This window comes from Odocoileus virginianus, chromosome 32, assembly GCF_023699985.2.
Source record: "Odocoileus virginianus isolate 20LAN1187 ecotype Illinois chromosome 32, Ovbor_1.2, whole genome shotgun sequence".
Classification (NCBI taxonomy): Eukaryota; Metazoa; Chordata; class Mammalia; order Artiodactyla; family Cervidae; genus Odocoileus; species Odocoileus virginianus.
The window spans coordinates 11,749,511-11,769,348 of NC_069705.1; the positions used below are offsets into that span (position 1 = coordinate 11,749,511).

Consider the following 19,838-nt stretch of genomic DNA (forward strand, 5'->3'; position numbering starts at 1 on the left):
GCCTCTGATTTAAACTCCAGGACGATCATTTTATTTTATGTTCCAAAGAGCGATGGAGATCCCCACCACCCACTCAGAGCAAAGGTCCCCCACTGTGGTTTGATTTTCCTCTGCCTTTCATTTCTTCCCTCGCCAGTTCCATTTTCCAAAAGCAATTGGCTGTAGGCTGTGAAAAACAAGATTCTTTATGTAGACCTTGGTTTAACCTCACAGGATTCTCAACACTATTTAAAATAATAATGTTTGACCCACTTAAGCATCCAAGCAGCCTCTGAAATACCGGCATCACTGTATCCGCAGCATTTTGTCAAATGAACAAAGTATTTTAATGCTTCCTTCTTTCCCTGGATGGCAAGTTCACATTACAGTATTCTTCTTGTGGACCCTCCACCCACCCTCCATCACGGAGGTGAAGTCACACGGTTTCTTTTTCTGGATCTTCCACATTTACTGTCCTGATGGGAACTTCAGAATTGCATTAGACTGAGGACCACTGTCAGAGCCAGCTCCGACCAGCATAGTGCATCACCCCTGAAACATTTAAAAAACTCACAGATGATTTCCGTTAGAAAGAGCTTAAATGTGGAGGAAAGGGAACTCTTGTGCACCCTTGGTGGGAATTAAATTGGTGCAGCCACCATGGAAAAGAGTATGGCGGCTCCTTAAAAACCTAAAAATAGAACTACCATATGATCTAGCAATTCCACTCCTGGGTATATATCCAAAGAAAATGAAAACACTAATTCAAAAAGATACATGCATCCCAGTGTTTGTGGCAGCTCTGTTTACTATAGTCAAGATATGGAAACAACTCGTGTCCATCCACAGGTGAAGAGTGGATAAAGATGTGGTGTACACACACACAGACACACACACACAGACACATACACACACAGACACACAGACACACACACACACACACACACACATACACACAGACACACACACACATAGACACAGACACACATACACACAGACACACACACACACAGACACACATACACACAGACACACACAGACACACAGACACACACATACATACACACAGACACAGACAAACACACACAGACACACACACATACACACAGACACAGACAGACACACACAGACACACACACAGACACACAGACACACAGACACACACAGACACACATACAAACATACACACAGACACAGACACACACAGACACACACACACAGAGAGACACACACACACAGAGAGACACACACACACAGACACAGACACACGCACAGACACACAGACACAGACACAGACACACACCGACACACACACAGAGACACACACACAGACACACACAGACACAGAGACACAGACACACACAGACACAGACACACACACAGACACACAGACACACACACACAGAGACACACACAGAGACACACACACACAGACACACAGACACACACAGACACAGACACAGAGACACACACACACAGACACACACATACACAGACACACACACAGACACACAAGCACACACACAGACACACACACAGACACACATAGACACACACACACATACTGGAATACTACTCAACCATAAAAAAGAATAAAATCCTGCTGCTTGCAACAATGTGAATGGACCTAGAGAGTATTATGCTTAGTGAAATAAATCCAAGAAAGACAAATCCTTTCTATTACCGCTTATATGTGGAGTCTAAAAAAACTAATGAATGTATAACAAAAGAGACACACAGAGAATAAATTAATGGTTACCAGTGGGGAGAGAGAAGGGAAGGCAAGATGGGGGTCATGGAGCCAGAGGTACAAACTGCTATGCATAAAACAGATGAGGTATGACGATATATTTTACAGCACAGGGAAATAGAGCTATTCAGTTCAGTTCAGTCGCTCAGTTGTGTCTGACTCTTTGCAAGCCCATGAACCTGCAGCACGCCAGGCCTCTAATATTTTACAATAACTTGAAATGGAGTACAATCTATAAAAACATTGAATCTCTACGTTGTATACCCAAAACTAATATAATATTGTACATCAACTATACTTCAACTAAAAATAAATAAAATAAAATGCTTCATGATTAAAAAAATGCTGAAAGATGATAAGGACCAACAGTTGCACTTCAGAAATGGGAAAAAAGAGACTCAGAGAGATTAAGTAACTTCTCCAAGGTCATACAGCAATAAGTTTCAGAACCAGAGCAAAATCCAGGTTTTCTGGCCCCTGCTTCAGTGCTCTTTCTAACTATATGTATGATGACTACACTTTCTGGACTTACCAGGGGCCAGGGTGCGCCTCCACTGACCTTGGATCTGGGGACGACCAAGGGGAGGCAGTTTCCTTCTCTCTCTGGACTGCAGGTTTTGAATGTCTTCTTTGTTGGTTTGGGGCCCTGGAGACTGCGCTGAGGGGAGAGTCTTTCATCTGCCCCCTCAAGCCACCAGAGGACACCCACAGCCTGGGTCTCCGTTTTGAATCATATAGTCGCTTCATTTCCACTCAGCTGGCAGTTTCCGTTTCTTTTCTCTTAAGAGGTTTCCCAGCGCCTCTGTGATCCAAACCCACCGACAGCTTTTCCTGTCTTGGGAAGTGTTAATAAAGCTGGTGATAGGCCACTGCCCCTGGGAAAACTTATAAACGCACTTCATCTAGGAAGAAGCATAAACCATTTCCAGGTCTGGAAGGTGCAAGCTGGTTAAGGGAAGCCTGTTCCTTGTATTCCAACGGGCTGGTTCCCGGACCAGGGATCGAATCCAGGCCTCTGCAGTGAAAGCACCAAACCCTAACCTCTAGGACCCCAGGGAACTCCAGGGAGCCTGTCCTTTGATCTGCTGGCTTGGAGCTCTGGCTCAGCCTGCTCATCACCATGGAATGAAGGCCTCATCCATCTTCCAGCTTTCAGAAGAGGACAGGACTGAGGGGAACTGGGGAGCCTCCCAACAGATCAGGGCTCCCGTGGGAAGGGAGCCCCAGCAAGCTCTCCCTCCAGCTGCTGCAGCCCAACCGCTGATCTGCACAATTAGCCCCTTATTATAAATTGTCAAGTTCCCCACTGTCTGCACTGCACAACTGAACACTTACTAGATCAGCATAAATGCAGTGGTATAGAATAGTATCTCATTCCTCATCTTGTGGCTGTGTCTTGTCTCCCCCAACTAAACTGGGCAGAAATCTGGTCTGAGTTTTCTTCTGTGTCTCCTGGCATCTGGCGTTGCACTGGTCACATAACAGGAATCCTGTAACCTCTGTTTGCCTTGGTGATCCACCTCCTGGAAGTCTGACTCTCCATCACCAGGCCTGTATTTTCAAGCTGCCATTTCAGTGCTGGTCATTAGGTACATAATTTGTCAAAACAAACTGTGCAATTGGAATGAAGTCAATAGCACTCCTGTGTCCGCCGCCTACTTTTTAAAAGTTGAAATCAACCATGTTGTGGTGGTTTGGTTACTAAGTTGTGTCCGACTCTTTTGTGACCCCAAGGACTGTAGCCTGCCAGGCTCCTCTGTCCATGGGATTTCCCAGGCAGGAATACTGGAGTGGGTTGCCATTCCCTTCTCCAGGGGATCCTCCCATCCCAGGGATCGAACCTGAGTCTCCTGCATTGGCAGACGGCTTCTTTACCACTGAGCCACCAGGGAAGCCCCCAAATGAACTATGGGGCTCCATCAATTTCCCGCAACCCCCCGACCTTGTTCCCACCGCTGGATGGCAGGGCGGCTTCGATTCTGTTTTTAGCTTGGCCGAGCCCATCGGCCCCCTCCCCGGCCTCCCCCCTCTGCTGGGTGCCTTTCCTGTCCTTGGACTCCATGGCTGACAGCTGGTTTGGGGGGACCGGAGGAGAGGATGCGGGCATGCTGAGTCTGACAATAGGGCGGGCTTTGTCCAGGGGCCAGGGTGCGTCTCCGCTGACCTTGGAACTGGGGACGACCAAGGGGAGGCAGTTTCCTTCTCTCTCTGGGCTGCAGGTTTTTAATGTCTTCTTTGTTGGTTTGGGGCCCTGGAGACTGCGCTGAGGGGAGAGACTTTCGGCTGCTCCCTCCCTCCCGGACAAAAAACGGTGCATGCTTTTCCTGTTTAAACAGGGCACAGTTGTGAAGTGCCCTGACTGCACACACCGAGGCCCGGCAACGGCTGCAATAAATCAATAGGAAAATAGAAGCTGCCAGTTAGACTAAACAAGTGCATTTGCAAAGACGGCTAGCTCTCATTAATCACTCTGACAGTCCTAAAAACACATTTCCCCTTTAATGACTGTATTTGGATAATCAGTGCTTTTTCCTCCTCAGTCAGAGTTTGAGTAACAGACAGCTGGTGTTATTACGGGCCATCGGGGAGGGGGTGTGGGGTTTAGGGTCGAGGGGGAGCCGACCACTGGAGGTCTCCTCGAAGGGGCCGGGCTGCCATGCGATAATGAGGGGGAGCTTTTGTGCTGCTATTGATGGCTCCTGGGCAGCCCTGTGCAAGTTCCTCCCCAGACTTTGACACCCACCTGCGTTCTGTGGACACAAAAGCCTCAGGGGGCGGGGGTGGGGTTTTGGCAGGGAGGGGTTGGCAGGTTTCACCTGGCTTGGGGAGGAAGCAGCCAGGCGAGGAGCTGGGTCCATGTGATCTGGCTTTGTTTCCGTGAGGTGACTTTGGCTTTCAGGAGGAAAGTTTGAAACCTGGGACATTCCTCTTTATAAATGATGTAACACATTAATGCACAGCGCATTATGAAAATGGTAATTCAAACCCATAGTGCTCCAAATTAAACCATACATTATCGGATGCACTCAACCATCTATTTCGCAAAAAGACAGGATGAATGAAATCAAGTCAAACAGAAAACTGGAGTGCAGCTTCCCCTGCAGAATGATTAATACAGGACAGAGTCGCGGCATTATTGGAAGACGGATTCCACGGCAACCCAGACATCCATCAGGAAGGGGTGAGTTCATGTACTGAGAGACACATCCCAAGATGCTGGAGAGGCCAGGGCAGCTAGGGCTGCAGGGGATGGAGGCCCCTGCACCCCACACCTCCCCTGTGGGCTGCAGATTCTCTGAGGATGGGTTTGAGGGGTGACTGGGAAGTTAAAACACACCCCCCCACAATTCTGTTTAGCAATATCTGAGGGTGAGTGAGGCCTCCCCCCCTTCTCTTCCTCTCCCTGCTGTCCATGAGGCCACAAAAATAACCAGGCAGGAGGTGTGAAATTATGACCCCGAGCCAGGAACGTCCAGTGTCTAAAGGTCCAGCTGTGTGGCTGTCACCCTTCCCGGTGCCTTGGGAACACAGGCCCCTGGTTCTGGCGCCTGGAAGAGATTAGGAGGAGGGGCAGGAGGAGGGCTGGGGAGAGGAGGAGGTGGAGCGATGGAAGGTGGAGGTGATGCTGGAGCACAGAGTTGCCGGATGAATTAATTATGCAAATGAGCAGCTGGTGGGCAGCATTATCGCTATGAAAACAGCAACTTTGTTTCTTGAGAATGTAGCTCCTGCAAGTAACACCCCCCCACACGCCACCCCCAGCCCCAGTGAATGAAAACAGCCACATGTCTTGGGACCCTCACCCTTTTATGGTGGGGAGAGCTGATGTCGGAGGGCGAAACCTGGGCCACTCCAGGCTACAATGCCTGCCTGCCCTTCGAGTCACAAGGGCAGCTGGCACCAGCCTCTTCCAATCAGGCCAAAGGCATCCTCTCTGGTCTGCAAAAGCCGATGATACATTTTCTGGGGGAAACCCCCTCCTCTGAGGAGTTTCTTATGTGCATACTCACACCTTTCGTGTAAGCCAAGCACCTGGAGAGAACTTTCTTTCACTCTATGGAGAGATACCAAGTCTCTTCCTTTCTCCTGCCCCGACAAGGGGAGCCTGTGGTCCTTAATAAGGTCTGAAGACCATAGTGTTAGCTGCTCAGTTGTGTCCAACTCTTTGCAACCCCATGGGCTGTAGCCCACCAGGTTCCTCTGCCCATGGAATTCTCCAGGCAAGAACACTGGAGTGGTTGCCATTTCCTACTCCAGGGGAATCTTCTCGACCCAAGGATCGAACCCAGGTCTCTTGCATTGCAGGCAGATTCTTGACTGTCTGAGCCACCTGTCAGGGAAGCCCCTGACCATAGTTTAAGAGAAAAGTTTAAGTCCCCCTGCAGAGGGAGCATGTCCAGCAGTTTTAGCAGGCATTAGAAACAAACAAACAAACAAACAAATGTATCTGAAAGAAAGAGAGATTTGGGAGGAAGGAAAGATGGGAAAGAAATTAACCAAGAGCAAACAAAACAACAGAGATGAAGAAAAAATAAAGCAAGTTGCTACAGTTCAGTTTCTTTGAAGCTTGGGGCCAATTTGAACTGAGAAGCCCCGTAAGAATGGTCCCCCAGGAAGACTCTGAGCTGCCCTCAGGGGCAACTTCTTCAGCGCCTCCAGCCTCTCCCTGACCCTGTTTATCACTGTGGGCAAGGATGCCGGCAGACCGGGTTCCTTCCCTGGGGACATATATAGGATCTTACTCCAGGAATACTATTTTATGCAGAAGATGACTGAGGTTCTCTTGACTAGGGAAGGAATTTTGCTCAGAAACAAAGCTACAGGGGCAACCCCTCAAGTCCCAAACCCCACGAAACATCTTATGCTGAAGTTCTGTCAAATCCAGAGGGGATGACGCCAGATGAGGCCAAGACCCATCCTGTGATTCTCTAAAGGAGTTTGGGGCCATTTGTGGGCTGAATCAGAGCAGAGAGAGCACCCCCTTCCGCACCTGATCTCTGGGTCTCCGGACGTTTCCAAAGCACACAGTTTGCGGAGCAGGAATTGCGCTAAAGTCGCATTCCTCACCGAGAACGTCAGGCAAAACAACACGAATGGCAACAACAGCAACTCCCAAAGCTGCCAGGCGCCTGACGCAGAGGAGCGCGGCTCGGAGGGGGCGAGGGGGGCGCATTTTTCAGCGCGCCCAACAGGTGGCTTCGTGCGCCCTAGGCGCAGGAGGCCGAGCACCCGAGCGCCGTGGCGCGCTGCACCCCTAGAGGTGGGCGCCGGGAGTCCTGCACCGGGAACTTGAGAGGGGCCAGCCTCAAGGGGCGCCCCCTGCCCCAGGAAGGGTGGGGTGGGAACGAAAAAGCCCCAGGGAAGACGCGCAGGCCCCGGGGGGCCCCCCATGGTCCCCTCCTCCGGACCCCGGAGACTCCCAGCGCAGTAGAGCGGTGCTCGGGCCCTTTCCCCATCATCCTGAAAAACAGCACCCCCGCTGTCGTCTGCTCAAGGATACAGAAGCCAGTATGGATCGTGTCAGCTCAAGAAAACGGGGAAACCGAGGGTGGCTTCCATGTGCCGAGTCATCGCCGTGCCTTCTCCGCAAAACCCAAACTGGGGGCGCAGACGGCTGGGGTCCACAACCCAGCGCTAGGCTTAGGGAGTCCCCAAGCCGTGAGACGCGCCCTTCGCGGCAGGTGCGTGCACCTTTGGACTTCAAGGTGCTTGAAAGGCACTGCCAGGGAAAGCCAATCCTTTTTTGAGTGCGAAGCGCATAAGGAGTTTGCGGCGGGCGCCAGTCGCTCGCCTTTCTGCCACCAGGTGGCGCCAGAGGCACGTCGTCTTCGCCGGCCCGCAGGGCCCGGGGGCGGTGCTGCCGAGTCTCCGAGCCCCAGGTCCTGGGTCCCTTCTCCGCCCCTTGCGCCTCGAATCTACGCCCTCGTCTAGAGGAGAAGTCCTCATGCACACACTCCCTCCGCCCCGTCCCTAGATGATATCCAGGCCTTTGAAGTGAGAGCTAAATAACCGAGTTGGGAAAAAAAGGGGGGGGGGGGCTTTTTATTATTTGTAACGCGTTGGCAGTTTTGTTTTCTCTCCCCCCACCCCCGCCCCTCATTCCCCTTCCTCCCCACCTTTCTTGAGAAAACGCATTAAACTCGTCCTTGAACGGAAATCCGAGAAGGAAACCATAAGGTGTTTTCAACGAGAATAAAAGAAGGGCATCTGCTTAGGTGTCTGGAAGTGGGCCGGTGGGTGAGGCAAGACAGAAACACACCACGGTGTGAATATAGCCAAGTACTCCATTTATTAACAAAATAAGTCTTACCAAGGGAGAGCTCTATTCATCTCAAACGGCCCCGCAGCCCCCTGCATCAGGCCCAGAGGGTGGGAGGGAGGGGGTTGGGAGAAGACCCAGCGCCGAGTCTTCGATCCCAGTAACTGAGGGAGCCCACGGCCAACTCTGGGGACTCTTGGGTCAGGCCTGGGAAGGGGTGACGGAGTTCTGCTGTGATCCATGTGCTCCCTGACTCCCCTCCCACACCCCCCAACGGTGCTAACAGGATTGTATTGCCAGCTGATACTGCCACTGGTCTGCTTTGGAAGGATCTAGCAAGAATCACCGACCCAGCCCCCATCGCCAGGACAGGGACCCCTGCTCCAATTATCAGAGAAAAACAGTAACTATAAAAACACTTCGCAAACTATAAAGAGCAAAGTTTCACGCCACAGGGCCTTCTAGGACTTTCACTTGAATGAGATGAGCCCTGCCGGCCCCCCCTCTCCAGCAGGCAGTGCGACCACCCCCGGGTGTTTGGGGCCTTTCAGAGTCTGGAAAGGGGAAAGGCTACTGAAGACTCTCCAGCCACTGACTCGTGCTCAGAGCAAGATAGGGGAGCAAGGCTCTAATTTGGGGGACCAGGGTGCAGACCAAGGAGCCCAGGGGAGACAGAGTGGCAGGGGAGGGGTCACAGGGCAGAGTCCCGGGTCCACAGAGCTCAAGATCTCCGGCCCCCAAGATCGCTCCCAACAACCCCAAATGCGTGACAAAAAAATACCTCCTGTTACTTGTACAAAGGAAAAAAAAAAATCCAACAACAAACCAGAACCTCGAATGGACGGAAACAAGAAGGAATGAAGGGCAGAGGGGCGGGGCGGGGAGGAGGAAACGTAGTTTGAACGTTAGGAAGCATGCAAGCAAGTCCCCCCGGAGAGAAAACAAAAAGAAGCTACCACGCTCCCCCCTCCTCCGGGGTAAAACCAAACCAATCAAAAAAAAAAAAAAAAAAAAAAAAAAAGCAAACTTACATCTAAGAAAAAATAAAACAGAAAAGAAAGGCAGAGGGGGGCGGGGGGGCATGTAGTTACTGGTGTGATTAATATTATTATTCGGGGGAGGGGAGGGGCGAACAGACTCTTTGCATACCATTGACTCGTGTGGGTCGTTAATGCACTTATATTCCCAGCTTGTAAGCTAACATTATAGTAAATAAATACACAGTCCGGTGGGGAGGGGAGGGATCTGGGCGGTGGGAGGGGGGTTCCGGCGGCGGGGGCAGGCGGCGGGGGGCTGCAGCGGCGGCGGGTGGGGTGGGAGGGCGCGGGGAGGAGGCAGGGCTGTGGTTACTGGTACCCGAGCGCCGAGGCGGAGGCCAGTCTCTGTCCGTACAGCGCGTACGGTGAGTAGTAGGGTCCGGCTGTGGGCAGCGACGGCACGGCCAGCCCCCCGGCTGTGGACAAGTGGCTCTTGCCGTATGGGTGGTACCGGCTTAGCCCCAAAGTGTGTGGACTCCTCAAGGACAGCGACCCCGGGCTGCCGGGGGCGGCGGGCGGGGGCAGGTGCAGGTGGCAGGAGGCGGCGGCTGCGGCGGCGCTGCCCAGGCCCGAGGCCCCCGGGTAGGCGGCCAGAAGTTTCTCGGCGCCGGGCAGGGCCGTGTGAGTCCGCAGGTGGCTGAGCAGCTCCTCCGAGGTGGCGAAGCGCTTGTCGCAGGGCCCGCTGGCCGCCACCCAGTTGCAGCTGTGGGGCAGCGGTTCGTTCTGCAGCATGAAGCCGTAGGTGTAGAGCGGGTGGCCGGGGAGTGCCGCCTGGGCGGCGCTGGACGAGAGCGCGGCCGGCTGCAGCGGGTGCCCCGGGTACACCAGCGGGTAGCCCCCCGCCTTCAGGCCGGGCCCGGCCGGGTCATGCGCACTGCACGTGGAGCAGCCCGAGCCGCCGAGGTGCGAGGCGCCGTGGTAACCTCCCAGGCAGTAGGGGTCTCGGCATAATCCCTGCAGGAAGGACGGCGGGGAGGCCCCAGTCAGCGGGCTGGAGCTGGGGGGCTTGCCCGGCGGCAGGCCCAGGCCCCCCGACAGCTGGCCTCCCACGAGGCCAGACTTGCTGGGATCCAGGCCAGGCACGAACTGAGACGGGTAGCCGGCGTAGGCACCCACGATGGAGCCGTGGTAGCCGATGCTGGAGGGAGGCAGAGGGAACACCGAGTGGCCCGGCTTGTAGGGCGACACCGGCGCCACGTGGCCGGCCCCCACCAGCGCGGAGGGCGGCTCCGACTTGCGCCCGGAGGCCCCGGGCTCGCCGCCGCCGCCACCACCACCACCGCCGTGCGCGCCGGGGTCCCCGCTGCTGCCGCGGCTCACGGTCGCCGGCTCCGGGCTGGGCTTGGACTCCTGGTCTTTCTTGTCCAGCTCCCCGCTGGCCCCGGTCTTGCAGTCAGAGTGGTGCGGGGAGCCACCCCGGGAACCGCCAGGGGAGGACGAGGACGAGGAAGCCGAGACCGGCGCTCCATGCGGGGGGAAGGGCGTGCAGGCGGCGCTGGGCACCCTGAAGCCCGCCTTGTCTCCTGGGGACAAGGAGGAGGAGCTGGAGGAGCTGGAGGACACGGAGGAGGAGCCGCTGTCCTTGCGGGAGTCGCCGCCCCCGGAGCCCTTGGAGTAGGGCTTGAAGCTGGACTTGTCCTCGGCCGGGGAGTCCCCCAGCTGCTTGAGCGCCGCAGAGGCCGAGGCGGCGCCCGAGGCCGAGCGGCCCGGGTCCTTCTCCGCTCCCAGCGCGTTGGCCGCCGCTACCGAGTTGAGCTTGGACGAGGGCGGCGGGTCCGGCTTGCCGATCTGCGAGCAAGTCTGGGCCAGCAATGCCAAAGGACTCTTCTTGGCGTCCAGCTGTGGGAGACAGCGGCAAGGGAAGGGAGAAGGGGGTGAGACCAGGGACCCACGGAGCGGCCGGGGAAGGGGGCGTCTGGGGGGTAGGGTGGGTGCGGTGGGAAAGGACGGCCTCAGGGAGAGGGGCTGCGAGCGCGGGGGCTGGGCGCAACTGCGCTCACACTGCGCATCGGTAGTGGTGGGATCCCAAGCTCCCCCGGGTCTCAGACGGCGCCGCAGGCCCTGGGGAACGGGCCGTGGAAGGCGTCCACCGAAGGCCACCCCGGGGGAAGGTGACTTCTCTGGACTCAAGGCTGGGGGAGGGGCCGTGACTCGCCCCCTGCTCTCTCATCTCCTCTCTAGGCCCGGGTTAAAAACTTATGCCTTCAGTTTGGGGAACTTCGCTTGGGACGGGTTTCTGGCTGTGGCGCCGCGGGGTAGGAGCGGGGAGAAGCTGGTTCTTGAGCCTGGGCCTCCGTGGGCGCTCTCTTCGGAGCCCCCCTCCCTCCCGGGGAGAGCCTCCAGGGGAGCGGGAGGAAGAAGGAGCCGGGGTCGGGAGTGCCCGGGCGTCGTGCGCTCCAACCGGATAGGGCAGAAGCGGAGTGGGACGGGGGGGGGGGGGGGGGGGGGCGCGATCGGGCTTCAAAGAGAACAAACCCGGGTGGAAAGGTGGGGGTGGGGGGCCGATAAAAGCCCAGGAGACAGACTCTTTGGCCTGGGGACTGGGTGCCGAGGAAAAGTAAAGGGCCCAGTGGACACTCCGAGAGCAAATCCAATCCGAGAGAGGAAACGCGAAGCTCCGAAGGGCGAGCGTGGAAGGGGAACCTTCTCCCCCGGGGAGAAGCCCGGGGGCAGAACCCAGTGGGCTCCGATCCCTCTGTATCTCCGTCCCTCCTCTCACTCCGTCCGCCAGTGGGGCCGGACCCGAGCGTCGCACCGAGCCGCGGGGCGCAGGGAGCCGGGCAGTGGTGGGCGGAATGGGGCGGGCGGTCGGCGGGCAGCGACCAGGGGACTGACCTCGATGGGGCTCACGGGCGTGGAGGACAGCGGCTGCAGGTACTCCGGGTGCAGGAGGTGGCCGGTGTGAGCGCTCAGCATCTTCAGGACCCGGATGGGAAGCCGGTTCGCCTGGCGCAGGGGGTCCGCCGGGGGCAAGAGGGACACCGCCGCCGGCCTCTTCCCGCCGCCGCCGCTGCCGCTGCCGCTGCTCTCGGGTGTCCTTGGGTTAGATCCAGCGGGCGAATCGCTCATTTGGAGGAGGCAGCGCCGCTGGGGGGGCGGGGAGGGCGGGGGCGCACCGGGGAGGCGAGCTCCCGGGGCGGGTGGGCTCGCTCCGCAGCGCCGAGCGCGGTGCAGCGGTCGCCGCGTCTCCACCCCTCCTCCTCCTCCTCCGCCGCCGCCGCCGCCGCCGCCACCGCTGGCCCCGGCGAGCAACACAAAAACCTTCGCCTTCCGCGAGCCGCACGTCAAATAGCCGCGATCGGCAGCCACACTTCAAAGGGATCGCCGCGCCCGCCCAATCGCCGATCTCGCCGGGACCCCGGGGCGGGGAGAGCGCCGGGCGCCGCCGGTGGGCGGGGAGAGCCTTAAAGGGGCCGCGCCCGCCAGCCGCCGCGCCGCGGCCTGGCCCCACCGCCGGCCTCCTCCCCTGCCCCCAACCGGGCCGGCCCGGGCCCTGGGGTCCCGGCGAGATCGGGGCTTCCCCGGGGACCCTGGGCTCTGCGCCCTGCCCTCCACGGGCTTTCCTGTCGTTCTTAGCTCTCTGCCTTCGCACGGCTGGGGTGGGGTGGGGTGGGGTGGGGTGGGGTGGTGCTGGCCGGGGAGTGGGGGCAGGTCACCCGCAGGCCGTGTGTCTCTGGGGTGGAGTGAATTGGGTGGGCTGGGAAATGGGGGTAGGAGCCCCCGGCGGACGGCTCCGGGACTGCCAAGTCCCAGCCGCTCCCGGAGGCCGCCTGGGGGCGGGCCGCGCCTCACGAACCCCAGCTCGGCTCGGGTCCTGCTCGGGTTTTCAGCTCTTTTCCCCCTGAATTGGCTTCCTCCCGGGTCTGCTCACTAGGAAGCGCCCGAACCTCGGAGGCAGCCACGGGTCTCGCGACGCGGCGAAAACCGCTCCAGCAACTTTGAGCCAGCCCTGTCCGCAGCCTGCAAGTTTGAGGACTTCCCTTCCGGGGTGAGATGGTCTCGATAAGGCGCGGTCCCCGCTTGTGGTGAGCGCCGCCGGGAAGCGCCTGGCGCGCGGTGCCTGCGCACCGATTTATAGTTTCGATGCTTGGGTGTGTTCGGGTTTCTTACGGCGTGCGGCTTAGGGGCACACAATTCTCTCACGGCACCGCGCCTGACTGCTGTTTCTGGGGTAGCGGGTGGGTAGGGACGTGGAGGGGTTTGCATCCTAGAAGAGGCGGGGTCTCTGTAAGCGCCGCACGTCGTTGTAAGCTCCAAAGATGCGGCCCCTCCATGCCCCGCCCCCGCCTTTTCTTTTCCAGGGGGAAGATGCCCGAGGTTTTCCCAGGGGAATTTCGGAATTAAAAACTTTTAAATGAAAGTAACGGTATTCCCCCTCCACCCTGTCTCTTTCCTCCCGTGCCTTTCGGATAAAGTATGCATTGCCAACTTCGCACCCGGCAGAGATTTCACATCGTCACTGTCCTGGCGTTAAAGTTCCCCGTCCGCCGATCAGAGGGTGAAGCTGGCCCTTTGTGCTTAGGCCTTTGGGGAGACCCCGTTCCCCGTTCTCTCGGCGGCCAGTGGAGGCGCGCTGATGTCACTGCCCCGCTCTGAGCACCCCCTCCCAGCCTGCATCTGTCACTCGGAATGTCGGCCTGTCACTCGGGGCATACTGTTCTGGGACTGCCGGCCCCTGACTCTGCTGCTCATTGATCAACGCCTGGAGATCCCAAGAAGGGCAGAGAAGATTTCAAAGGCGTTCTTCCAACAGAAACGAGTATCACAGAAATAACAAATGGCAGTCTTTACGATGCTCAGTAGAGAAGGCACCAGGCACCACTCCCAGGCCACGTCAATCAAACACTAAACTGGATGTACTCCTTGGATCGGTCTGGTTTTTGGATAGTATGCTTAGACCTCTAAGAAATTACACAGGCTTTCCCTACCCCGATTTTAATCCTTATAAAATTAGGTTACAATGAATGCCAAGGGATATCCTGACTGGGTGATGTATTCCATACTGTAGCAAGGGAGGTACAAGAAGGAGGGGGAGACCCCATTTATTGTGGTGGTCCCTATCCCCTGCCCACCCTTCCTTCTGCCAGCCTCTGAGCACTCTGACATCTTTGCCACTGCCAGCATCAAGTTTAAATGACCACTGCAAGCCTGCTTCAGTCTACCAGATAATTTGGCCTTTGGGAGACTTCTCTGCAGAGAGAGAGAGCAGAACCTTCCAGAATGAAGACAGTGGGCCTTGGTAGGCCACCTTGGAGGAGGAGGAGGATCTGGGAAGAGGGGAGCCCTAGGAGACAGGAAAAGATGAAAGACCCCTTCTTGATGATCACAATCAGCCCAGCTGTGAACACCAGCCAAGGACTCTTGCTCGGACCCACGCAGATGTGTCTTCTAGATGATTAATGGGGAATCAGGAGCAAAGGGGAGGGGAGAGAGAGACAAAGGCATGTAGGAATTTGGAAGGAATAGAGGGGCAGGAGGCAACAGAAAGAGGGGAGGAGAATGCAGGGTGATAAAATATTTACTGTCTTTTTGGGGAGGAAAGGCGAAGAAGGTAAGTAATGAATGAAAGTGGGGGAGTGGGGAGTGGGGGCGGGAGAGGAGGAGGTGAGGACAAGGTGACCAGGCTTGGGGTGAAGGGTGGGGAGTTTGCCCAGGGAATCACATATTGTCATCAAAAAACCCTGCTCCCTTAGCTCACAGCTCATCACTAGGAACTGGGGTTGCCAGACAGCACTTTGGTGGAGACTAGCTCTGTTTCCCTTCTCCTGGAAAATGCTAGCAAGGGACTGGGCCGTGCTTCCTTTTGGGTTGCTGATGAGCAAAGTGGGGTCCCTTTGGCTGGATCCATCCAATCACCTTAATTGGGAAAATGGAAAATCATACTCAGCCAGGCCAGAGGCCTAATTAAAAGATGGTTGTTTAGTTACTAAGTTGTGTCTGACTCTTTGCGACCCCATGGACTGTAGCCCACCAGGCTTCTCTGTCCATGGATTCTCCAGGCAAGAATTCTCGAGTGGGTTGCCATGCCCTTCTCCAGGTGATCTTCCCAACCCAGGGATCGAACTCGTATCTCCTGCATTGCAGGTGGATTCTTTACCACTGAGCCACTGGGGAAGTCCTAATTAAAAGATGCTAGAGGATTATTACAATTGGTAATTGATATTCACTTAGCTGAAATGCTAACCTCTACAGAGTCCTAAATGGGGTCCTAGTAGCCTGTTGCAAGGGCCATTTTCAAAGGAATGACTTGTCACCTGGGAGAGAATAAGGTTAAAAGAAGTTTTCAGTTGGGCTGTGTTTATTGCAGTTGATGGGGTGTGGCTGAAAAGGCCATGTGAGACACTGTCTTGTTCAGGGCCCAAGTGCTTCCCTTGCAGAAAAGTGGTTCTTGTGTGCTAAGAGGCCCTTCCCAGATTGCCCTTCGAGGGAGGGCACCATGATAGTCGGACAGGGTGGGGCTGCTTGAGCATCCCCCCTGCCAGTGTGGTGAAGAGTTACATTCTGTGTTTCAGGCTCTCCGTAAGCTTCAGGTAGCTTTGTCATTCCCATGTATATCATGGAGAGGTTAGTCACTTACCCAAAGGTCACTGACCAGTGGGTGACAAGTCCTCATGGAGTTAGGTCTCTGGGACCTAGGCCTCCGTCTCACATTTCTGCCGTGGTCCCGGACAAAGTAACCCCGCTGAGCTTTGATTTCCTCAGTTATAAAACCTAAAAGTATGGAACTTTCCTGGTGATCCAGTGGCTGAGACTCCATGCTTCTAATGTAGGGGACCCAGGTTCAATCCCGGGTCAGCGAACTAGAACCTGCATGCCACAACTTAATAAAAAAAAAATCACCCATTACACTGCTAAAGATCCCACGTGCCACAAATAAGACTGGATGCAGCCAAATAAAGAAATAGAAATAAATATTTAAAACTAAGCAAAAAACAAAAAACCTAGCAGTGACCACCTCAGGGTCTGGAGGCCAAACCGGACGATGCATATCGCACGTCTAGTGCTTGGCACAAAGGAAGTCCCGAGTCAGTGATAGCTGTGACCAATAGCGTCGTCTGCATCTGTGGGGCGATTGCTCAGGAGAACAGTCGCCCCAGGCCTGGAGGATCTGAGGCTCCGGCCCAGCCCCCGACTCAAGTGAAGGCACCCCTCCCCCGGTCTCCACTCAAATAAGTCTTTGGGAAAAAAAAACAACAACAAAAACCAACCTCTCAGAAGCCATCACGAAAATCCTTTAGGAAATTCTGAATATTTATAGATTTTTTTTCACGATTTCAATTTACATAAAACTCGCCACCCAGGAAAAAAAAAACTGCCTGAGTCAGGCTGGGAGGTGCGTTGTGTGGCGTTAATGCGGAGTTTTCCATCGTCGCGGAGGCCGAATTGCCTGAATGATGGGTTCTCTCTACATGACACTCAAGCCCTAATGGAAACAACAGGAAATAATATCTCACTGGGTAACTATTTACTTTTTTTTTTTTTTACAAGCTGTAAGAACTCTGAAAAGTCTGCCTCATAGAGGACTTGGTTTTCCTCCCTGGCGCTTAATATCTTTCAGCGGCTGGCAATTACTGCCTTGGCCAGGAGCCCTGATTCAGCACTACCTGCGTCTGCCTAGCTTCAGACACAGCCCCAGGCACCGGGAGGCCAGAGGAGCCCGGGGCACCGTGAGAGCAAGCGGGCCAAGCTGGAAGGACCGGCCTTGCTGGGGAGCTTGCTCTGGTGGCCCTTTCTTTTCTGTTCTCACAGCTCCAATTCTGCTCTGTTCTTACACTCATCACGGGGCACCTGCCAGTATTTATTGACTTGTCCATCCTCCTGCTGGACCGCGGATGCTTCTGTATACCTCTCATCATCCTCTTTGTATTCTGTTGCCTAGAGGGATGTCTAACCATCGTGGTCACTGCAGCTTACACGAGAGCCAGGCACGTGTAAGAGCTTTGCATGATTTCTCTCTAGTCCCCGTGGGAGCCCTAGGAGGTAGGTCCTATGGTTACCCCATTTCACCCAGGAGAACGTGGAGGCACAGAGAGGTTAAGTACCCCCCGCCACCAATTCCAGCTGGTCGGAGGTGGGGGCTTGAATCCACGCAGTCTGAATGCCATCCATGCTAGTTTGTTGATGAATGAATAAGAATTTTATGTCGGAGGGTTATTTAGCTCTGTCTCTCCTTTCCGTGTAAACAAAACGGTGGATGACTTAGTATTTTTCAAAATGTCAACTGTATGAGCCCATTAAAGGATCTTTCCCCAAATACGTGTTTGTGTTCATCATCTCGCAGCAATTTTCTGAGTTATTTTGGGCAGGTGTCCCCCCCCCACTTTGACAGATAATGTCGGGGGGCCCCCCAGAGCTTCTGGAGAAGCCTGAAATCGGGTGGTAGTCCCCGCAGAAGAAGGCCTCCTGGATCTCCTTTCACAGCTCCATCACCTCGGAGATGGCGAGGTAACTCCCTTTGAAGAAAAAAAGGAAGAATTACCTCCTTTCCCTCCCCCCCACCTTGAGTTTCCTTTGGAGAAGTGGTGGGAAGGAAGGGACAAAGGAAATGTAGACTGAAGCATATCTTCCAGCCCCCTGTTTGATCATGGTCCTTGAGCTGGGTGCTTTGAAGAAGTGGTTTCATTTATCTCCTATCAGCCCTTGGGGAGATAGGCAGGGCGGCTGGGGGTTGGGGGGGGGGAGGCAAAAGAGGGGGGTGCCCAGAGGTGTGCTTTTGAAGTTCCCCTCCCTGCACCAGCCCCACCCCAGACATCAACCTTAGCCCTGAGCAGTCACCCCTGACGACTTTGTTCCTTTGGGCCTTCAGGTTTCTTCCAGATTTCCCTTTTAAGTTGCAGATACTGCTGGGAGGAATCATCCTTTAGTAATCTGCCAACACCTTGGCTGTGATTAGCAGAGAGTGTTTGACCCTGGGTAATAATAACATTTATGGAGCCTTACGGTATGTCAGCCTGTCTGAGCTCCTTACCTGTAAGAACTCATTCACCTCTCACTACACACTGATGAGGTAGGGAGTATGCTTGTTTTTATAGGTGAGGCCCTGAGGCTCAGAGAGGTTAAGTAATTTGCCCAAGTTACACAGCTCAAAAGTGGTAGAACCAGGATTCAAATGCAAGTATCTGTTTCTGAGCTAATCCGAGTATAGGTCTGAGGGAGAGAGCAGCAGGAAAGCTAATGATATCAAGGACTTCCCTGAGAGTCCAGTGGTTAAGACTCAGTGCTCCCCGAGCAGGGGCGTGGGTTTGAACCCTGCCTGGGGGACTCAGATCCCACCTGCTGCATGGAACAGCCTCATTATCAATATCAGTTCAGTCGCTCAGTTGTGTCCAGCTGTTTGTGACCCCATGGACTGCAGCACGCCAGGCCTCCCTGTCCATCACCAACTCCCGGAGCTTACTCAAACTCATGTCCATTGAGACAGTGATGCCATCCAACCATCTCATCCTCTGTTGTCCCCTTCTCCTCCCACCTTCAATCTTTCCCAGCATCAGGGTCTTTTCCAATGAGTCAGTTCTTCACATCAGGTGGTCAAAGTATTGGAGTTTCAGCTTCAACATCAGTCCTTCCAATGAATATTCAGGACTGATTTCCTTTAGGATGGACTGGTTGGATCTCCTTGCAGTCCAAGGGACTCTCAAGAGTCTTCCCCAACACCACAGTTCAAAAGCATCAATTCTTTGGCACTCAGCTTTCTTTAGAGTCCAGCTCTCACATCCACACATGACTACTGGAAAAACCATAGCTTTGACTAGATGGACCTTTGTTGGCAAAGATTTGTAAAATGCTGTCTAAAAAACAGCAAACGACTTCAACCATTTTCCAGAATACTGGTCTTTGAAGCCAGGTTTTTATTTTCATCTCCAGCTAGTGGTAAAGAACGTGCCTCGCAGTGCTGGAGACTAAGAGACACAGGTTTGACCCCCCGAGTTGGGAAGATCCCTTGGAGGAGAGCATGACAACCCGCTCCAGTATTCTTGCCTGGAGAATCCCATGGACAGAGGAGCCTGGTGGGCTACGGTCTGTGGGGTCACAAAGAGTCAGACACGACTGAAGTGACTGAGCACCCACACCAGGACTGAGAATGTGGCAGAAACGAAACTGACGCAGAGAAGGAAGTAAGGTGAACTTTCATTTCATTAGTTGAACTGGACTGAAGGAATTCATTTGACTACTGTTTATTGGCTACTTGGTAGGTGCAGGCCTGAGGTGATAACAGGGGAGGTAAGGACCAGGGCAGGCTGGCCAGTCCTCGTCACCTCCAAGACACACACATTCCCGGCTCCTAAAAGGCAGGGCAGTCTTCTCCTTTGGGCACCTGTGGGCTTCTTTTGCAGATTAAAAGAAAAAGTCAGGAGGCGCTAACTGAAATCGTGCTCATTACCTTGTACTTTCAGTTCAGTTCAGTCTCTCAGCCCTGTCCGACTCTTTGCGACCTCATGAATTGCAGCACGCCAGGCCTCCAAGTCCATCACCAACTTCTGGAGTTCACTCAAGCTCATACCATTGAGTTCGTGCTGCCATCCAGCCATCTCATCCTCTGTTGTCCCCTTCGCCTCCTGCCCCCAATCCCTCCCAGCATGACGATCTTTTCCAATGAGTCAACTCTTTGCATGAGGTGGCCAAAGTATTGGAGTTTCAGCTTCAACTTCAGCCCTTCCAATGAACACCCAGAACCCCAGGACTTATCTCCTTTAGGATGGACTGGTTGGACCTCCTTGAAGTCCAAGGGACTCTCAAGAGTCTTCTCCAACACCACAGTTCAAAACAAACAAACAAACAAAACACCTTGTACTTTAGTTGCCCACTATTCTTT

At 54.8% G+C, this 19,838-nt stretch overlaps 1 protein-coding gene and 2 long non-coding RNA genes across 3 annotated transcripts; 1 reads left to right on the forward strand and 2 right to left on the reverse strand.

The window, feature by feature from the left end:
• Window positions 1–3: 3 nt before the first annotated feature.
• Window positions 4–879, reverse strand: LOC139032647 (uncharacterized). The gene is made up of 2 exons (XR_011485227.1): window positions 253–879; window positions 4–166 (listed from the first exon to the last, which is right to left on the reverse strand). It is a non-coding gene; the product is annotated as an uncharacterized lncRNA (long non-coding RNA).
• Window positions 880–7,995: 7,116 nt separating this feature from the next.
• On the reverse strand, window positions 7,996–12,347 carry ZNF703 (zinc finger protein 703). Its single transcript, XM_020894791.2, has 2 exons — window positions 11,861–12,347; window positions 7,996–10,864 (listed from the first exon to the last, which is right to left on the reverse strand). The coding sequence occupies exons 1-2, from the start codon at window positions 12,092–12,094 to the stop codon at window positions 9,335–9,337; spliced, it is 1,764 nt and encodes a 587-aa protein (XP_020750450.2). The 5' UTR covers window positions 12,095–12,347; the 3' UTR covers window positions 7,996–9,334.
• Window positions 12,348–12,675: 328 nt separating this feature from the next.
• LOC110138059 (uncharacterized) lies at window positions 12,676–17,279 on the forward strand. Its single transcript, XR_002314101.2, has 3 exons — window positions 12,676–13,013; window positions 13,327–16,482; window positions 16,584–17,279. It is a non-coding gene; the product is annotated as an uncharacterized lncRNA (long non-coding RNA).
• The last annotated feature ends 2,559 nt before the right edge of the window (window positions 17,280–19,838 follow it).